At 38.3% G+C, this 21,652-nt stretch overlaps 1 protein-coding gene across 1 annotated transcript in view; it reads right to left on the bottom strand.

Annotated features, from left to right (window-relative positions):
* AK7 (adenylate kinase 7) overlaps window positions 1-21,652 on the bottom strand; it is a 104,418-nt gene that overhangs the window by 37,774 nt on the left and 44,992 nt on the right. Inside the window, exons 6-9 of the mRNA XM_027849266.1 lie at window positions 13,923-14,003; window positions 7,501-7,589; window positions 2,399-2,489; window positions 1,054-1,131 (exon numbers count right to left, since the gene is read on the bottom strand). Coding sequence (XP_027705067.1) covers window positions 1,054-1,131; window positions 2,399-2,489; window positions 7,501-7,589; window positions 13,923-14,003 — 339 coding nt within the window. The remainder of the gene's footprint in view (window positions 1-1,053; window positions 1,132-2,398; window positions 2,490-7,500; window positions 7,590-13,922; window positions 14,004-21,652) is intronic.

Raw genomic sequence — 21,652 nt, 5'->3', positions numbered from 1 at the left:
GTAAAAGAGCTTGAACTTTACTTGGTATGTAAAAATGAAGGCCTAAAAATGTTCTTAGCAGGGAGATGAAATGACATGAGCATATGGATTAATACAACAGCTAAGGCAGTAATGACTAAAACCCAGTAATGACTGAAGTCATTGTAGACTATGAACTGCATCAAAACAAGACCATTTAAGTATCATACATGGCACAGTGCCTTGCACTTAAAGTATTTAACAAATGATGTTTAACGAATGTTCAGAGATTGAGATGGTAGCAAGTTAGTGAAATATCAACTGATATTACCTCAACAATTCCTACATTTCTGTTTGTATTATTTGAATTCAAACGGATTTATGATTTCATCAATTCAGGAGTTCCCTCCAGTGATGCAGGTAGCCACCTATCCATGCCTGGTCTTGTCCATGCCCTCTTAAAGGCTCCTCATAGGGGGTCCCACCCACCACACACTGGAAGACTTCCTTACTTTTTCATGGCATCAAGATGTTATCAGTGAAGCACAGATAACAGTCCATGTTTTAAGCCATGCATTTACCATATAACCCATCATACAATTCTTTGTACGTGTCTTAATTATATTATAATCTATGACAATGTAGAATATACAATGTAGCATATTTACACCAAATGCTATCCTTGAACTATAACTAGTTTTTCAAAGTTTGCTTTGTCAAAGGATTTGAGTCCGTACTTATCCTGCATAATTTGTCTTCATTTTGCATCTGCAGTTCTACTTGGTTTCAACTCTATGGAACGAGACAGGGACCCCTGGTGTCACTTCCCCTTTCCTGCCTCCTTTTGTGTATCATTTCCCCCCGTTAGACTGTAAGCCCCTTGATGGCAGGGGCTGTCTTTCTATTTTATTAATTGTAACCCCAGCACTTAGCATAGTACCTGATGCACAGTAGGTGCTTAATAAATACTGGATTGGATAATTTGGAACCTGTTTAATGATAGCTTGTTTTTTATATAGATATAAAATATAATTCATATTTAGTATTTTTTAATAATCCTATTTTAAAAGAGGAAGCTAATAGCTTTATACTTACTGTTAATTCTTTGCTTAAAAATGCATTTTCTTTAGCATATTTTTGGATTTTTCCTGGACCAACATTTTTACTGATGCACTATTGAAGAAAAATAGTAATATTTATATACAATATACAATTTCATATGATATTCAAGTAAATGGAGATATAATTGAAAACCTTAAAAAGTACACTTTCAGAATTGAGGGAGATGCCTAGGAGGATGCTAAATGAAAAAGCATATATCTTGGACAAAGAAACTATAGCCAAGGGGAGGAGTGCTGACAGTCTGGCTCCCGCTATACTTGGAATTATATTTTAGCTTTGGTGAATCTGGGTCATGATCCATAATTTCAACATCTGCCTACAGATACATCCTAGTTTTTCAAAAGTGTCATCTGAGTATATTTGGGGTAGAAAACTAGGTTTTTCTTAACCTGTCAGCTTTATTTTTGCCCCCCCACCACATTCCTGGTTTTGCTTCTACTTGGGTAGGATTAAGCATATGCAGAGGATGATTCAAAAAGTAAATCCACATATATATACTTCCAAATTGATTAAATTTAGGTTTGTCTTAAGATAAAGATACAAGAAACGCTTAAAGAGTAGTCCCGGTATCTCCCACCATCCTCCAATCCACCTTCTCCCTAGAGCTGTCCTCCCTTTTAGAGTCAGCTGAGCAAAACAACCTGAGCAATGAGCATGCAAAAATAAATAAATAAATAAATAGATAGATAAAATTAAAATCTTAGGCTTTCCTTAGTTCTTGCCATGGGTATTCATCTTGGTCAGCTGACCTCATCTATTGCCTAGTATAAAGGGAGGCCCTTTACATCCCTTTATATCCCTCAGGGCACTTTTACCCCTCCCCCTAACTCCTGCAAGAGCAATTGTCCAAAACCTCCAGAGAATCCTCCCCTGTCACTGCCCACTCTGTGCTTCCTTGTATAAGCACCCCCTCCCCACACCACATCCTGCTGCCCACATCTATTTCAGCTTTCCGTCCACCCATTCTTCCAACTTCCCTACTACTGTATGTATGTAACCACAGAATTTCAGTCTCTCTCTCTTACTGTAATAAGCCCTAAACTGCAGACAAGGTTTCAAGACTGTTCCATTTTAATAATAATTCTAGTCTTTAATTTGCATATTTCTTTAGGGAAAAAAGGAATACTATCAAAATATGGCCTCCCCTAAAGTCCTACTTTGTTGCCCTTGAAGGCTGTGCCAGAGAAGCACAAGCTCTGGAAAGTTCTATTGAGTAGGACAGCTTTGAGTACAGGACTATTTTATTAAGGAGGGGTTACAATCTGCATTAGTGGAGAAAGTACCCACACTGACAAAACATGACACTGAAGTATTTTACCTTTAATATATCTTCTTGCGTATGAGAAGCTTCATCCATTGCGATTAGGTAGTGAACCTTTGGCACGTGGTCAGCTATATTTTGTAAGACACTGCAATTCAGTAAGCATAATTAATGATCACTCATAGAAAACATAACAGATGTGTACTCCCCTGAAACCTAAAACTGAAGAATTCCAAAGAAAAACACTAGCAAATACAGTTCTTACCCTATTTAAGATTGAGCTGTTTTATTTTACTATTGCAATAATGTAGTAAAGTTTAGCAATTTTCAGATATGTTCAGATAAACTGTCAAGAGTGTTCAGATATGTTGTGAATTTTAAGAGGCCAACAGAGTCTCCAGAGCTATAGAAATTTCCAGAGGTATAGGCAATATGAATGGAATAACCTTCCATCTTCTCACTGTATTCTCTTTGTTACTCCTTCCTTTCCTGCCTCCCTCTTCCTAAATCCTGGTCCCCTTTATCCCCTTCTTTCCTCTGCCTACCCTCTAACATACACACAAGTATCTGTTTTGATGCTAGGAGGAAGATTAACGTTCCAGAAGATGTTTAACAGATGTTCTGTTGTCAGCAAAATTAGTGGGAAATATCCAGATAATTGAAGTACTACAGAGAGGGTTCAGGTGGTAAGTGTTTAAATATCATTGCTCTAGGTTATCTTTACACATCTAGATGCAAGGAGGGAAGAACTAATATCCTTGCTATGTACTCATTGTACAACTGGGATAAATTTATATGTCCAAAGGAGGTATGGTGCAGGGCAAGGTGAGAGTACCTTAATGAAATTCGGCAAGTGGGTGAATAAATATACTGACTTCAAGGTGAACACGCCTACTTAATTTCTTATAGCAATGTAGTCCACAAAAAGCCATGGTTGCCTATACATTCTCTCTTTCAGTAGTGTCCTACTCTTTGTGACCTCATTTGGGCTTTTCTTGGCAATGATCCTGGAGTGGTTTGCTGTTTCCTTCTCCAGTTCATTTTGCATATGAAGAAACTGAGGCAAACAGGGTCAAGTGATTTGCCCAGGGTCATCACACAGTTAGTAAATGTCTGAGAGGCCATATTTGAATCCAGGAAGATGAGTCTTCCTGATTCCAAGCTTGGTCCTCTCTCCACTGTGCCATCTGGCTGCCCATGCATTCCCTTTAACCAGATAGATTAAGGGGAAGTGTGTGTTAGGGAAAGCAGAATATCTTGCCTCTGCTGGAAGAAGTGTATAAACATTACCTCCTACCTCAAAGGGCCTCACCTGGGGTGCAGCAGGGGAGATATACGGCATATATGAAGGACAACTAAAATTTATGCTTTTGGGGAGTGCTCAATGTGTCCCTTAAATTAGTAGTCAGATCAAGGCTATAATCACATAGGTGTCAAGGAGGGGATAGTACCCCATTTATACGTGAATATTCTATTCAAAGGAATATAAATTTTGATTGCTTATATTTTACTAGGTATCTTGGGTTTTGCGGGCCAGATTTTTTTCTTCCCTACTTATTTATTCTATTTTTTTTTAAATGGAACAATTAACTCTTTTGTCTCATGCGATTTTATTTATGATTTCCTGAAATACAGCTCTGAGAAAACAGGCTTTAATAAAGCCCATTGGGATTCAAATGGAGCTACTTGACTATGCCTTTAAACCCAAATCACTCTGGCTCTCACTGACTGGCCAATGATGGGCCCACTCCAAACCTCATTTGCTAGTTGTTTGGGTTTTGATGGGTCAGAGTGAGTGTAAACAGCAATTATTTCTGTTGTGGCCAGAAACTCTGAGGCTCTTCCCTTCCCAGAATGATTCTTTTGTGAAGGCAAACAAGGCAATCTTTTGCCTCAATTCCTACCTAGCCTTTAATTACTAATGGGTATTGCCTCAGACAAAGTGAGATCTGGGAAAGACCTTAACTAGAAAAGGCCAAGGAGTTCTACTGCATCTGGGGCCAGTCGTTCTGAACTATATCTTACCATTGAACTCTGATGACTCTGGAGGAAAGAACAAGGCTGATGACTTTGCACAGCTCTACCTCATTTAAATCCAACTCACTTGCAAGTCTCCTATCACTCTCCTAATGTTGTCAGTCCTCTTTGAGAACCAAGGATGAACAACATTTGGGCAGTTAGGTGGTGCAGTGAATAGAGTGCCAGGTTTGGAATCAGGAAAATGCACCTTTTGGAGTTCAAATCTGGCCTCAGACACTTACTAGTTGTGTGACCCTGGGAGAGTCACTTAATCTTGTTTGCCTCAGTTCCTTATCTGTAAAATGAGCTGGAGAAGGAAATGGCAAACCACTTCAGTATCTTTGCCAAGAAAACCCTCAGTGAGGTCACAAAGAGTCGGATGTGACTGAAATAAGTGAACAACAACTCCTATTTGAGGATGCCAGGCCCCAGCTAGAAGAGCCCAAAGAGATATGACTCTCACCTTTACTTATTCCATGAAGATGGGCACATGTGCTCTGGCTCCATTGGGAAAGGCATATGCTCAGGGCCCTTGCTTATGGGCATGTACAACCAAAGACTCTTATTTGGTCTTCATGCATCCCATGAATGGGGTCTATGCCAAAGAGGATTGGTCACTTAGTCAAGAAGAGCCACCCACTCTGTGGGCTATAGAGAGCAAAGAGAAAAGGCTTCTGGTCTCTTTTAAAGTAGCCCCTTTGTTAGGACACAGCCAGTGCCACCTCTGCCTTGGATGTGCTCCCTGCCCCTCAGTGGCTCTGATGAGGTACAGGCTCTGGAAACCCCCTCCTTGAATTCTCCTTGAATTTTCCTGCTTGAGAAGTAAATTTCACAGGAGGCTATAATCCCCTCAACTGGCCTTTCCTTATTGCCTATACCCAATTCTCAGTTACCCTTAACCTAGCCCAGCCCTTCATTGTCTATTACCTCCAGATCTCCTTGCCTCAGCTACTTCCCACCCTTGATCCTATCTGGACCTCATTCTCTAGGTCCCTGGTGTTCCACCTCCCAGTCACTCCAGCTTACTGGCCACTCCCATCAAGATCCTCCTTACACCCCTCCTCCAGTCACCCCAAACTACTTAGTCACTCCTAGATCCCTCCCATAGTCTTTCTGTATATAAGATCCATCTTGGCCACCATTAAGGTGCTCAGATTCTTAAAATCTGCCCAAAGGCTCAAATTCAATCTAGCCCGCTTGTCAATATGAGTGTCACAAATGTTCGGATTCCTTAAGAGTCTGGCCAATATGGCAGATCTTTAACAAACCCTGTCTTTGTCTGAAAGAAGGCTTGGATTGAATTCATTTGGGCAAGACCCGGAAGTGAGAGTCCCAGCATTCCTAAACCCCTAAATCTCAATAGCTCCTTTGCCCCCAGCAACAACATGCATGTAACCGCAAGAATATGTGCTTGTCTAGGCAACCCTGAGGCTGGACCTTAAGTTTCTGGCTGCTTCTTCTGTTTTGTGTCTTTCCAGGAGCCCAGGACACCAAACAGCAGTCCTAAGAAAAGATATTTCCAGACCCCTCAGTAAATTCTTGAGGTTAAGAGGTGTGGGTCCACAACTACTCCTTGGTGGAGATGACTGTAGCTAAGTAAAATACTAAGACTGAAGGGCCATGCTTTGTCTTGCCAGCATATCTGGACTTGTGGTTTGTTCTTGATGAGGATGGGATCTAGATCCCAAAAAGGAAAAACCCTGGACTTTCCCACTCTGGGTTTGCCTGAGGTTATAATCCCATCAATTGGCCTTTCTTTGTGGCTACACCCAATCTCCCAATTCTCTGTTACCCTTAACCTAGCTTAGACCTCCCTAAATCCCCCTGGCCACTTCCCACCCTTAATCCTATTTAGGCTCCATTCTCCCTAGGCCACCCCTGGAGTTCTATTACCTCATATACTACTTGGCCACTCCTAGATCCCTCCCATAGTCTTTTTGTATATAAGACCCATCTTTTCTCCATTAAAATGCTCAGATTCTTATAATGTAGCCAAAATGCTCTGATTCTGACAATCCAGACAATAGCACACTAACATTCAGACTCCTTAAGAGTCTGCCCAATATGACAGATGTTCTAATAAACCTTGTCTTTGGCTAAAAGAAGCTTGGGTCGAATTCTTTAAGGCAGGACCCACCTGTGATTTTGGGGTCCCAGCACCCCTAAACCTCAACACTCTGACAGTTCAGATTGGAGGTTAATATGAAATACTGAATTTGAAGTTGTCTTTACCACATGGTAGAATACAACAGGTGACAGGTTGTTCTTTTATGTTTTAACTATTTGTTAATGTTCATTTATGAGTCTTTTGTGACTTAAGCATTTCTTTTTGGTAGAAGAAATAATAGTTACTTCGCATGTTCTAGAAAGACCTTTCCTCATGCCTTTTAGGGAAGATCTTACATATTAGCATACCTAAGTTTGTTTAAGAGGTTTTCTCCTGGTTGAGTCCTGCTTTTATCTTTCAAGGGAGAACAGTTTTGTCCATGCTCCCAATTTTCTGGGAACTACCTCTGAATCTGCATCTACATTGTGGCTCCCTTACAATCACCCTGTTGACTTCTCTCAGGCAAGATGGAAATTCTCCCCCCATCTCCCCTACCCCCATGGCCACTCCAGCTCCTTTTCAGAAGTCTTTTAGTTTCAAAGTCAAGGAAACTTAGGGAACACTATGTAAATGTCTGTGGGCAGACATTTCTATTCCTCCAGTTTCCATGGAAACTTAGGAAAGAGTGAGCCTGAAGTTATACTTATATTTTTATTGTGTATTCCCATATCTATTTCTGAAGCCTACACATCAGATTCCTACATAGAATCTTACCTGAGCCAGGCCTAATGTTCTCTCTGGGAGCATAACTGATAAGGAAGGTAGCTCAAAGAAAGGGGTTCAGTTCTCTGAAGGCTAGAAATTAGAAGACTAACCTAACTTACAATTTGTGAAGAAGGCAGCAGATTTACAAGCCATTTTTTTATCTTTATAGGACCTCAAGGGCTATGAATAAGCAGAGTGACACATTTTTCTCTTTAAAAACTGCAGCGTAGACTGCTCATCTGACAATTTGGAAGAGACAAAATCTCAAAGCTTGGAAACGGTAGGCATGAAACAACTTTCAGTGAGGTTATCTGTTAGTAATGCTTACCCTGCTAAATCAAGGACATGAATTGCTGGAATTATATTTGTACCATCACCAAAGACTGGTAATGTAAGCGTTTCACCTAACCATGCCATCTGTAAAAAAATAAAAGTTATGAGCTTTAATGTCAATTTCAGTTACTTGTCTAGTTGTCCTGGATAAGGAGTAACTTATTCTAAGAAGCAACTAGGATATGATGACATGATGACAATAGTTTTATTACCTGGATACCTGGAACAAATGTTCTGGTATCACAGAACTGTTCAATCTTTAACTTCTGACAGTTGGAAGGGAACTTTATAGATCATCTAGTCCAGTGGTGTCAAACTCAAATAGAAATGGATTTCCCCTGTGGGCCACATACTGACTTAGAAAATCACAAATTAACATTATCTATGTTTTATTTTATTTTTAATTATTTTGTTAAACATTTCCCAATTACATTTTAATTTGGTTCTGGCCGGACTGGGGAGTTTTGCAGGTTGTGAATTTGACACCTCTGATAGAGTCCACCTCTTACCTGAGGTATAACTATGTTTTATATATTCCTTAATAAAACATGTTTATAACTAATATTTGCTCTCATGTTATGTTAGTATCATGTATTACATGCAGGTTAATGATGGTTTGTATGTAAGAAAAGGAGTAAAAATATCATCAAGGATACAAGCCTGGAAAAGGAAGTGAGCTTGACATGTGGAAAAGACGGGACAGTAACAGAAATCTTTCAGTTACATCCACCCCAGTTCTGTAGTGGTGGCATCCACAAAGTAGTAAAAGAACCAGAGGAAGATCTCTAGCTTCTTGAATAGAGTGTTTATAGAAGATTTATAGAAATACATTGACAAAAACTGCATAGGATAAGAAGGTGTGAATGTGTGTGTGTGTGTGTGTGTGTGTGTGTGTGTCGTAGCAAACAATAGTTTTAGTACATATGATATTTTTCAATGTGTCTATAAAAAACTGATACAGAAATTCTGTTAAGAAGCCCCAGTGAATGCGGCTGTTCCTCTGCCTCCCTCATGAGATACTGCTTAGGTTTAGTCCCCTGCCAGGACTGGCATGGTTCCTTCTACCCAGGAGATGAGGGCTATCTTCCCTGAAACCCTGGAGAGGTAAGGGGTGGGGGTGGGGGCACAGGCCCAGCCACCATTTGCTGTGATAGAAAAAGTCCAGGACGCTCTGGCACTCACTTCCCATGTGACCCTGGGTAAGTCATAACTTCTCTGAGTCTTTTTCCTTATTTATAAAACAGAGTGTAATACTTACATCACTGACCTCAAAAGGTGGATTTGAGGAGGGCATATAGTAAATCCTAAAGTACCATAGGAATGAAGTTACTATAATTTATACAAATTCTCTTCTTCTCCCTCCCTCCCAATTTTATTTAAACAAAACAAATGATCTGATTAAGATTTTTAACCAAAGACTTCAACCTACACTTCAATATTCATCTAAAGATCATGTTTTCCCTGTTTTCAAGGAGCTGAAACAGAAATACAACATTCATTCCACATCTATCTGGTAGGATGATGATGTCCAGGTGTTTTGGGGGTCAGCAAATTGGGAAAGTAGTCTAGGATTCTCTGATTACCGGAAAATACATCATCTATATCAAGTTTATGCAGAATGAAAAAGCTAATAAAGTAAATGTGCATGTGGGCATACACTCTAGCAAGATGGTTATCCCTAGCTAAATCTGAACAAAGATTACAAAAAGATTCTTAATCATAAACCCAGATCTTGACAAGATGGAAAGTAGAAGTGCTAATATAAAGAAGAAATCATTAGGAAGAATGGCAGTTAAAGTGCACAAAAAGACCCCTTTTTTTTTTAAGAAAAATTCAATTAAACAAAAACATATGAAGCACTTACTACAGGCAAGACACTGTACAAGGTACTAGAAATAAAAAGATGAACAAGCAATCTTCAAGAACATTAGAATCTAGTTAGGCCAGGCAGCTTTCACTAAAAAACAAGGAGGAAATCTTGAAATATAATAAATATTCCAAAAGGCAAAAGATTTAGGCTTATTACCAAAAATAGCTTATCCTGCAAAGCTGAGTATAGTCCTACAAGGAAAAAAATGAACGTTTACACAACAGAGGACTTCTAAGCATTTCTGATAAAATGATCAGATCTGCTAGGGACATTGAAAAGCAAACACAAGAGTCCAGAGACAGCCAGATAGACATATTTATTCAAGAAATTGGAGGAGATATACAATGATATAACGCTGATACTAGTAGAGGGAGAAGAAACAAGTGTGTCTTCAGAACCACAATGTTTTCAAAGGGTATTGAGGAAGTTAATAAGAAAAATGGAGGTCTACTTGGAGGTAGTTTAGTTTTGTTTTGAGGGTTTTAAGACGGGAAAGGAAAAGGAGACTGAAAGGAGTTAGAAGGGGGTGGAAATTTGCTATTTCTCATAACTGGGCTGATAATATACTAACATGAAAGGAGGAATGGAAAGGGTATAATATGAACCCTCACTTTCATCTGAAATAGTCAAAGTAGGTTTGAACACACACACACACACACACAGAGTTTGATGAAGAAATACATCAAACCAGGAAACAAAAACGGTAGAGTTGGGTAAAAGGAAATACAAGCAGAACAACTTCCTAATCCTGAAGAAGGTGATTAAAAGGGGTGATGGTGTGGGAAAAAAGAAAAGAACTAGTCAACCAGTTCAGCACCTCACTGTCAGTCTCAATCTCACTCACCCCATCCAATCAGTTGCCAGGTCTTACTGTTTTTACTTCCACAACTCTCATACATGTCCTCTTCTCTTCACTCAAACAGCCACCACACTAGTTCAGGCCTTCAACACCTCTCTCCTGGACTATTATTACAAGAATTTTCTAACTCAAGTCTTCTACCACTCTAATAGAGCTAACTTAAGAGCTTTGGCTTAGCTGCCAAAGTGATTTTCCTAAAACATAAGTTTGACCATATCATCTTCCCTACTCAGTGGACTCCAGTCCTATTACCTCTGAGTAATAAAATATAAAATCTTGTTTCACATCTAAAGTTCCTCATAACCTGGCCTCTTGCTTTACTGTGTAAATAAAATTGTGGTATGTTTTCAAGGTTTATTGACCTCAGAACTTATAAGAGGTGTTGGTAGATACCCTGAGGACAATGCCCAATGTCCTTCTGGGTGGGTGTAATAGAGTCACATAAGTGAGAGGTGCTCAAAATGTACTTGGGTTCTCTATGTTACAAAGGAGCCTTTGAGACAAGGGTTATTTGTGTGTGTGTGTGTGTGTGTGTGTGTGTGTGTGTGTATGTAAAGTCAAATGTTGCCTTCTCTGAGTCCCCTTGGTCAGTAAAGACCTTTTCCCTTGTATCTCACATGGTGCTTTATTTCACAACTCTGTAATAACCTAATCACAGAATGTTGAAGGGAGGGAGAAAAAAAAACAAAAATATGAATACTCATTGAAGTAAATTATCTAACATCATTACAAAAAAACAAAAACAAAAACATTTTTGGCAAGTCTTATTTTTTGGTCTGGACCAGATATTTTATTTGGATAGGGATCTCTGCAGTCAGTCAACAAGTCAATAAACACTTATTAAATGCCTACTATGTGCCATGTGTTGTACTAAGCACTGGGGATTCAAAGAAAGGCAAAAGATAGTACCTGCCCTCAAGGAGCTTATAATCTAATAGAGGAGATAATAAGCAAACAGATATTTTCTTTTTTTTCTTTTTTTTCTTTTTTTTTTTAACAAATAGATATTTTCAAGCAAGCTATATACAAGATAAACAAGAAATAATCAACAGAGGGAGGCACTAGAATTAAGAGGGATTGAGAAAGTCTTCCTATAGAAGGTGGGATTTTAGCTAGGTTTTGAAGGAAGACAAAGGAAGTCAGGAAACAGAGATGAAGAGGGAGAGTATACCAGGCATGGGGGATAGACAATGAAAATGCCTGGAGCCAAGAGATAGAGTGCCTCATTTAAGGAAGAGCAAGAAGGTCAATGTCACTGGACTGAAGAGTGTGTGTGGGGATGGGGGAAGCGGTTTAAGGAAAAAGATGACTGGAAAAGTATGGAGTCTAGTTTATAAAGAGCTGTGAATGCCAAGCAGAAGATTTTATATTTGATCCTGGAGATGAAAGGGAGACACTGGACTCTACTGGCATAGGAGGGTGATAGGGTCAGGTCTGCATTTTAGGAATGGACTGGAATGGGGAGAGACTTGTGGCAGGAGGACCAACCAACAGCTGTCCATGCATGAGGAGACAAGGTCCTACACTGGAGTGGTGGCAGTATCAGAGGAGAGAAGGCATATTTGAGAGATGACTACAAAGGTAAAATTGACACTCCTTGGCAACAGATTGAATATAAGAGGTGAGAGATAATGAGGAGTTGAAGATAACACCTAGGCTGAAAGTCTAGGGGCCTGGGAGCTTGCTGGTGCCTTTGACAGAAATAGGGAAGTTTGGAAGAGAGGAAGATTTTGAGGAAAAGATAATGAGTTCAGTTTTGAACATGCTGAGTTTAAGATGTCTGCAGGACATCCAGTTCAAGATGTTTAACTGGCAGCTGGAGATATAATACTGGAGGTCGGCAGAGAGGTTATGGATGGATAAATAAATGTGAGAATCATTAGCATAGAGATAATAACTGAATCCATGGGAGCTGATGAGATCATGAAGTGAAATAGTATAGAGGGAAAAGAGAAAAGGGCCTAGGACAAAGGACAGGGTCTTATGGGACACCCATGCTTAACAGGCATGACCTGGATGAAGATCCAGCAAAGGAGCCTAAGAAAGAATGGTCAGATAAAGCAGGAGGAGAACCAGGAGAGAATAGTATCCTGAAAACCTAGGGAGAAGAGATTATCAAAGAGAAAAGAGTGATCAACAGTGAGGCCAAAAAAGATGAGGACTGAGAAAATGCCACTGGATTTGGCAATTAAGAGATCATTACTAACTTTGGAGAGAACAGTTTCAGCTGAATGATGAGGTCAGAAGCCAGATTGTAAAGAGTTAAGAAGAGAGTGAAAGTAAGTAGAGATACCTATTGTAGATAGCCTTCTCAAATTTAGTCACAAAACACTAGGAGACATATGGAATAATAGTTGGCAGGGATGGAAGGATCAAGTTAGGGTTTTTTGAGGATGGGAGAAACTTCCTCTTCCAACAGATGAGCAACTGTTCTGAAATTTATAGTCTTAGTTAATAAATATTTAGTAAGCACCTACTATGTGTCAGGCATTGTCTAAGCCCTGAGGAAAAGAAAGAAAGGCAAAAGACAGTCCCTGCTTTCATGGAGCTCAGAGTGTAATGAGGGAGAACACATGGACACAATTATGTACAAACAAACTTTATACAGGATAAATTGTAAATCAGCAAAGAGAAGGCATTATAATTAAGGGAGATTGGGAAAGCCTTCCTGTAGAAGGAGGAATTTTGACTTGGATGTTAGCTAAAAGAAGCCAGGAGGCAGTGATGAGGAGGGAGAGCATTCCAGGCATGGGAGACAGCCAGTGAAAATGCCTGAAGCTGAGAAATAGAGTATTTTGTTCTAGGAACAACAGGAAAGCCATTGTCATTGGACAGGGGTGTTGTAAGATGTAAAAAGATTGGAAAGGTAGTAAAGGGTGAGGCAGGCAGGTTACGAAGGGCTTTGAATGACAGAGGATTTTATATTTGATCTGGGAGGTGAGAGGGAGCCACTGGAGTTTACTAAGTAGGGAAGGTGACATGATCAAATCTGTGCTTTAGGAAGATTCCTTGGAGAGCTGAGTCGGGGATGGACTGCAGTAGACAGAGACTTGTGGAAGACAGACCAACAAGAAGGCTACTGCAATAGACCCAGCGTGGTGAAGAGGGCCTGCACTAAGGTGGAAGCAGCGTCAGAGGAGAGAAGGGGGTGTGTTCAAGAGATGCTACCACAACAAAATCATCTAGAATTCCTTGCTCACAGTCACACAGTGGTATGGGCTAGAGGCAAGACTTGAAACTCCATCCTGACTCCAAGGCCAGCTCTCTATTCACCATACCACAATGCTTCCCAGGGGTTAAGTCTGCAGACATTAATGAAAGGGAGAAAACCATTTCTTGCTTTCAGGTAAGTTCTAGACCAGACTAGAAACAAGGAGTTTAGTGATAAAATGTAGATATATAGCACTGTACTTGTGTCAAACGCTAAAGTGATGTAACATATGAAATGCATCATTTTCTTATTTTTTAAAGGTTTCTGCAGCTTCCACTAAATATTAGCCCTATTTTGAATCTGACAATTCTTGGTTATAAGTAGGGAAAAAAGAATTAGGGGTCAAATTCTATCTCTACACATTTTCCTATAGATTTTAAAGTTATACAGTCCCAATTATCATACAAAAAATAAATGTCATATCTTAAAGCTCAAAAATATATTACTATAAGTTAACAAAATTATAAAAGAGCATACCTTAAAAAATAAATGTAAGATGCCTTCTTCTGCTCCATAAATTAGTCCAGAAGCAACTACATAGGTTGCAAATTTTTTGTTCTATTAAATAGAGTACAAAAGACAGTTATATGTAATATTATAGTGCTAAAATGGTATTTTAGAAGTTTACACAACTCTGTTAGGATACAATCCTATGAATTAAGATAGAACAAAGTATACTAACATAATGCTTAGGGAAAGGGGACAGAAAGAGACAGGAAAAAAGAGGGGAGAAGTTAATAATAATAATTTACATTTATATAATATTTATTAACAAAGCAGGTAGTTATGAAGTGTTTTGCATGTGCAATTTCATTTGATCCTGACAGCAATCTTTTAAGACAGATTAGTATTATCTTTTTAACAGATGAATGGTTAAGTGACTTGTACAATCAAATAGTTGATAAATGGCAGAAGTGGAATTTGAATACATGTCTTCTGACTTTGAGCAGTATATTTTGTACTAGGAGAAATAAAAAGGAAGAAAAGTAATGCCTAGGAGAATACATAACATATCAACCAATTCATCGTGTATATTTTGTATCCCTTAGTTTCCACAATCATTAAATAAGGAACATTTAATGAGCAGTAATTACTGGCATAGCTGTAGTCAGTGAACTGAAGGAGTCCATGCAATTCTAGTGGTACCTAACTTAGTACTTCTAAGTACTAGTTTAGGAATTATGGGAATCCAGTTCAATAGTGAGTCACATGGGTGCCAATCTGCTACATGTAAGATAGAATTGAATTTTTTCTCATGAATTTAACAAAAATATATTTTAAGTAGTATTGATTCACTTACAATGCAAAATATTACTTGGTCTGTGTTTATTGAGGTATACATCTAACAGAAATCAACTGTATTATTATATAATTAATCCTCCAAAGTTCTTTGGTAATAATTACTTTTTTTAATTCAATTTTTTTCAGGTCTGAATTCTCTCCTTTCTCCTCTCTTCTATTCTCTCCCTCTCCCCACATTGAGAAAGTAAGAAAAACAAAACTCATTACAAATACGTATAAGTAAAGCAAAACAAGTTCCTACATGGTCATGTTAAAAAATGTTACAATAGTAATTTTAAATCTATCATTTCTTTATCTGGAGATGGAGGGTATATCTCATCATAAATTCTCTGGAATTGTGGTTGGTCATTGAGTTGATTGAAGTGCTTAAGTCTTTCAAAGTTGCTTGTCTTTACAATACAGTTACCATTGTTAAAATTGTTCTCTTAGGTCTGCTCACTTCACTTGGCATCAGTTCATATAAGTCTTGCCAGGTTTTTCTGAAACCATCTGTATCATTTCTTACAGCACAATAGTATTCTATTACATTCATATACCATAGCTTATTCAATCATTCCCCAATTAATGCACTGTCCCTCAGTTTTCAATTCTTTGTCACTATGAAAAGAGCTACTATAAATATTTTTGCATATTTAGGTCCTTTTAAATTTTTCTTTGATCTCTTTGAGGTATCAACTTGATTATAATTCTTAAAATTTCATTAATTTTTCAGGAGATTCCATGTCTTGTATTTTTTGTATTCTCCCACAATTATTAGCAAAGAGCTTTAGATAGGCACTCAATGAACATTAAAAAAATTTAACATGATTTATTTTTGACACTGATCTATTCAAACTGACTTAGTAATTACAGTAAATTCCAAATATTAATCATAGGTGAGTAAGACATTATATTTGAATTAAAGTAGCAACAAGGGTGACCCACTCGAATGCTTGGGCACAGACTCAAAGCAAAGTATATGTGTAGGGGGCAGTATAAAACTATTAGGTAATAAGTTCACCTGGGCAACTTATTCAGTAATTTAGGTAAAAGTAAATTTGATGAAGTAAACCAATAAATGAAAGGAATAAGTGTCACAATGGAAATGAATATATTTCTAACTTTTTTTTTTTCAGGCAATTGGGGTTAAGTGACTTGCCCAGGGTCACACAGCTAGTAAGTGTCAAGTGTTTGATCTGAGGCTGGATTTGAACTCAGGTCCTCCTGACTTCAGGGCCGGTGCTCTATCCGCTGTGCCACCTAGCTGCCCCTTTATAAATTTCTATTTTTTGGGGGGGTGGCAATGGGGTTAAGTGACTTGCCCAGGGTCACACAGCTAGTAAGTGTTATGTGTCTGAGGCTGGATTTGAACTCAGATCCTCCTGAATCCAGGGCTGTTGCTCTATCCACTGCGCCACCTAGCTGCCCCTAAAGTTTTTTTTTAGTACCATTCATCATAGTCTTTATAAAATCATAGCATTTTTAAGAGCTAGAAGGAACCTTAGAAGGCATCTAGTGGAACTTTCCAAAGAGAAACCTAAGGCTCAGAGGGATTTCCTATATATACTCCTATTTAAAGATGATGTTCTTAATTACATCAAATCCCAGATTACTGAAGATCTCCTAAATGAGATCTTTAATTACATAAAACAGTTCAACTTAATTATATACACAGGAATAAACAACTGGGATGTCTCATCTAGACTGGCAATTAATTGTATATGCAACTCTCAAAGCTAGTCTCTCAATTCTCTCTTGGACATGAGGTTAAATAACAAGATATGTGATCTCACTGAGGTGATATTGCCTGCAGAGATACAGATCTCAACCCATCTATGCCTGCCCACTCATTGTGTGACTCTCACTCATTTCTTCTCATAATGTGACCATAAGTGGCCTACTCAATATGCTGTGGGTCTTTGTCCCTGTCTCCTGACACTGCAAGAACACCAACAGAGTAAATGGACTGTTTTCAAGTTCTTCTCCTACCTGTTTAATTGTTCTTCATTTCTTTCTTTCTCTCTCTCTCTTTTTTTTTTTGGTGAGGCAATTGGGGTTAAATGACTTGCCCAGGGTCACACAGTTAGTAAGTGTCAAGTCTCAGGTCTGAGACTGGATTTGAACTCAGGTCTTCCTGACTCCAGAGTCAGTGCTTTCCATTGCGTTACCTAGCTGCCCCTGTTCTTCATTTCTTTAGTTAGATCATTATCCATCTTCCACTCCCTAAAATGTTCATTGCAGGGAATACTATAGCCCTGATAAGTAACTCAAGTCAGCCATGATTTCTGATTAAAAATGTACAAATATAGTTAGTACAAGAAAGAATTATATCCCTATAAAGAAGATTTTAAGTAAAGATAAGAGATTTTGACACTAGATACTATAACCTCTCTGCTTGCTTGCTAAATGGTTAAAAATTTGGTAGTGTGTGTGTGTGTGTGTGTGTGTGTGTGTGTGTGAACTCACTGTAACTTCTTGTAAACCCCCTGCTTGATTGTTAAAAGTTCAGTAGTTGTTTTTTTTCCTGCTGTTTGAATTCCTGAATTCTCTGAGAAGCAATCTCCAAGGCCACTAAAATAACAGTTACCATTTCCAAGGCCATTCCTTAAGATAGTAGTGAGAAACTGTACCAGGCAGGCTGCCCATCATAAGATAACAGCTGACTCCCAACATTGCTGAATGTATGCTAAGGGATGGGTAGCCTAAAAGTACAACCATTTATCTCCCACAATTGTAGATAGAAAAAGAATTTTTGAACAAATAAGGGAGAGAGAAGATCATAGATGATAAAATAGATAATTTTAATTACATAAAATTGAAAGATTTTGCACAAACAAAACCAATGTTGTTAGAATTAGAAGAGAAACAGTTAAGTAGGGAAAAATCTTTACAGCAAATTTCTTTGAAAAAAATTTGATATCCAAGATATATAGGGAATTAATACAAATATATAAGAACAAGAGTCATTTCACAAAAGACAAATGGTCAAAGGTTACTGACAAGCAGTTCTTAAAAGAAGAAATGAATATCATTAATATAATATAAAAAATACATCAAATCATTAATAATAAAATTAATGCAAATTAAAATGCCTTTAAGGTTCTACTTCATACCCACTAGACTGGCAAAGATTGTGAAAGGAAAGGAAAATTACAATTGTTTATAAGACACGAGAGGACAGGTACACTAAAGCACTATTAATACAGGTACAGATCACTGTTTCTTGGCCAATTAGTTCTCTCCTCAAATTTCTAAAGTAGCACCTATTTTGCAAACTTTAAAGTGCTAGATAACTGTAGCTCTATTGATTGTATTTGGAATCTTTTGTAAGCACCTGATGAAGTTGAGAGGAGGAGTCAACCTTCCCAGAAAATAATATCAGGAGGAGCATCCAGACCTAACCAAATATATACAGAAGAGATCTGTGCAGGAAGTGACAAGATTTGAAAAGCATTCAGGGATATTTCTCAAAGAAGATTCCAAAAATATGGAAAATATTACAGCTGACTTTATTTCCAAAAGGAGATAGCCAATATGCCTAAACTTTCACAGGCAATTTTCTACAACAAACCACATCTTCACTTTCACATAACTAAATAAGAAATGTAGATAATATAAGATTTCACTGTGTCTATTGTTAAGTACAAAAAAGGGCATTCTACTTATTAGAGGAAATTGCAAATTTAAATGTCTTTTTCCAAACAAGATGCATAGGTGAAGATCATTATAAATGTCACCAAGGAGGCAACTGTTCAATAACCCACTGAGTGTCAACTTCAAATGAGGCATATACCTACCATATGGTTCTCTATTTTCAAATATTCCATATTCACCAGTGTCATGGAGATAGCCTGGTACAAGATCAAAATAGATGACTGATCCCCTATTAATGGAAATTTTGTACAGATGCTCCTATTTGTAGATGGCCTTGTGCCAATGTCCTGGGTAGCCTTTCTATTGTCCAGTGATTTATGTGATTGCTGTGATCTGGTTCATGATTAAAGGGTGTTATTGCTTCTTGAATTTCTATTTATATAAATAAGGCTAAGTGAGAGACCAAGTCCCTGCCTGGAATTGGATCCATTTATGACTTACTATATACTGAAATTTTGAGTACCATGCCCATTTTGCAAGACTCCTTTCCTTAGTAGAAGAAATATTTGTATTAAGTATAGTTAATTTTTACCCCTTTCTGTTTCCATTTTGAGTTAATGGTTTTCTGTGAAGCATAATTGCTTGTAACTTTATCTATTAAAAATTCAACAAGTAAGAAAAAAAATGAAACTTGCTGGTCACACACCAGAAGCAAAGCATTTTCTGGATAAAGAGCAGAGAAACAAAATTTATGTTACGCTACCTTTTTAACTCAGACAGATGTGGGAGTTTACCATTGCTTTGGGAATCTTTAGACTCATTCATCACACGCTTTCGAGCAATGTTGGAGATAATAGTGTCCCAGTATCTTTCTTCACTCATAATGGCTTAATGGAAGATCATAGCATCCAACAGTTTCTGTTATGTTTGGAGCACAATTCCCTCCCCAATAAAATCCTATTTCCTTGGAAATCTTTACAGAAAAATTCCCAGGAGTTTTTGCTCAAGTGTTATTGTATGCTGATAATATCTTCTGGCAATTCTCCCAGCCCTCCACAAAACTAACTCCCGTGGTTCTTTGTGTGATGAAGGTTACCTTGCACTCTCAAAGGCAAAAGGTCTGACATGTTTTACTAAGCCTGAAAGTCTTTGGATACAATCCCATTGATGTAGTACACCTCTGCTTGCTAAGGGCCAGCCTAGTGGAGGCACTTCAACAGTAGACTGGCCACTAAGTAGGGGAAGAATTCTTTGGCCATTGCATGCCATGAAACAAAGAAAAATACAAAACTACCCTCAGTTTTTGAGGCCTTATTTGGCTTTTGCAGTGATGATGAAAGCATGGAAGAAAAAGAATGAAAAATGTGGAAACTATCTATAAACATTAACTGTGCTAGACCTCTAAATGTAAGATCCTTGTCTAGTGACCAATGGGTAGACATATTACAGGAGTAACTATATCACATTAATCTTGATATTCTTGATGAAGCTTCAATTAAGAAACAGCATAATATGCTGAAAAGAGCATTGGATTTGACATGAGAGTACCAGGTTTGAAATCCTAGGACTGCCATTTGCTACCTGTGTGACCTTTGGCAAGTCATTTAACTACCTTGGCCTCCCATTTTCTCATTTATTCAGGGAGAAAGTTGTGTTTCAGAGGGCTTTCCAGCTTTAAGTCATATGATCTATCACTTCCAGACCCGGCTAGTTGTGCTAAATCTTAAATAAATTTCATGTTGATACAAGAATTGTTCTTTGGGTTCTGATTTCACTTTTAGTGGCATAGTGGAGATGATGACAACATAGCCATTTGATCCCAGGGAAAGACAGTGATAGAAATTGATCACCTCTGTGGTTCCAAGTAGTTTGATACAACCATGCAGCACAGCGGAGTCCCTTAATCCTTCCTTCTTTTCACTCTCTATGTTCTCATCAATTACCAGGGATTCAGTGGTATTATTTCAGTGATAATCAGGGTTCAGTGATAATCTCTAGTTAGATACCTCCAAAATCCATCTATAAAGACCTAATATCAAGAAGCAGACTCAAGATGGTGGAATAGCAAGAAGAACAGTGAATTCCTTACCAAAAAACTCCTTCAAAAAGATCTAGAAAATGCACCCAGACTGAATTCTTATCAGGAAATCCAAGAACAAAAATCAGAGTGAGTAATTTTTCTGGCCCAGGTCACATAGGAAGACAGAGAGATACATCTGTAGAAACTGGGGAGCCTTTCCAGTCAAGGAGATGCTATGTACCCTGACAAAAAGAGGACCAAGATCTAGCATAGAGAGGCCTAAACTAACATAGGTGACAGGGACAGGTGCCAACTAACACCTCTGCTGCTCACTACCCACTTCCAGGTCAGAGATACAGAGTGGATAGAACAGGGGACCTATGTCTAGTGATGATAATCCAGGGTGAGGAGCAGTCATGGATCCTATCCTGTGTACCATGCAACGAGTGAGTTCAGAAGCAAACAACAGCTGTATGGCTCAGACGCCAGGAATGGAATGGGGTCTCAGTTACAGCTTCTAGCCCAATATAAAGCCTGTTGAGGAATAACCAGGACAGGAATCACAGATCAAAGGGAAGCCTACATATTTCTGCCACTCTCAACCAGCAGAGTTTTTCAGCTGGTTGACAGTCTGCTGTGAATCAGACCTAAACACAGCTCAGGAACTTGCAGAACTCAGAACAGGGGAGCAAAAATCAGACTTTGCTTTAGAACAAACCACACTTGGAACACTAAAATCTTGGAGGTTCCCAGCCTCTTCCCTGAGAGAACTGAATAATGCAATACTCAATATACCAAGAAAGTAGCAACATGATCAGCCCAGACATTCCCTTCAGAAGAGCACAAAATGTAGCCCTAAAATTGGGCTGGAAGAATGAGAAAAAAAAATAATCCCACCATGAAAAGCTACCATGATGACAGAGATGTTAAAGACACAAACTCAGAATATGAGAATAACTTCAAAACATCTACAAGCAAAGCCTTAAAGAAAAACACAGCTCATCTGAAAAATCAACTAGAATTGCTGGAAGAGATGAAGCAAGAATTTTAAAATATTTTTATAATGAAATAACACTAGTGGAAAAAAACCTGGAAAAGAGATGAGAGCTATGGAAGAAAGAATTGGAAAGGGATTTAACAATTTGGCATAAGAGGTAAAACCTTACCCAAGTAACAAGTGCTCTGAAAATGAGAATGGACCAAATAGAAACCAATGACTACATGAGACAACAAGAAATATTAAAACAAAGTCAAAAGACTGGAAAAATAGGAAAAAAAAATGTAAAATACCTTACAGCAAAAACAAATGACC

This window comes from Vombatus ursinus, unplaced genomic scaffold, assembly GCF_900497805.2.
Source record: "Vombatus ursinus unplaced genomic scaffold, bare-nosed wombat genome assembly UNPS02007284.1, whole genome shotgun sequence".
Lineage (NCBI taxonomy): Eukaryota > Metazoa > Chordata > Mammalia > Diprotodontia > Vombatidae > Vombatus > Vombatus ursinus.
This window is presented reverse-complemented; position numbering and strand designations above follow the sequence as displayed.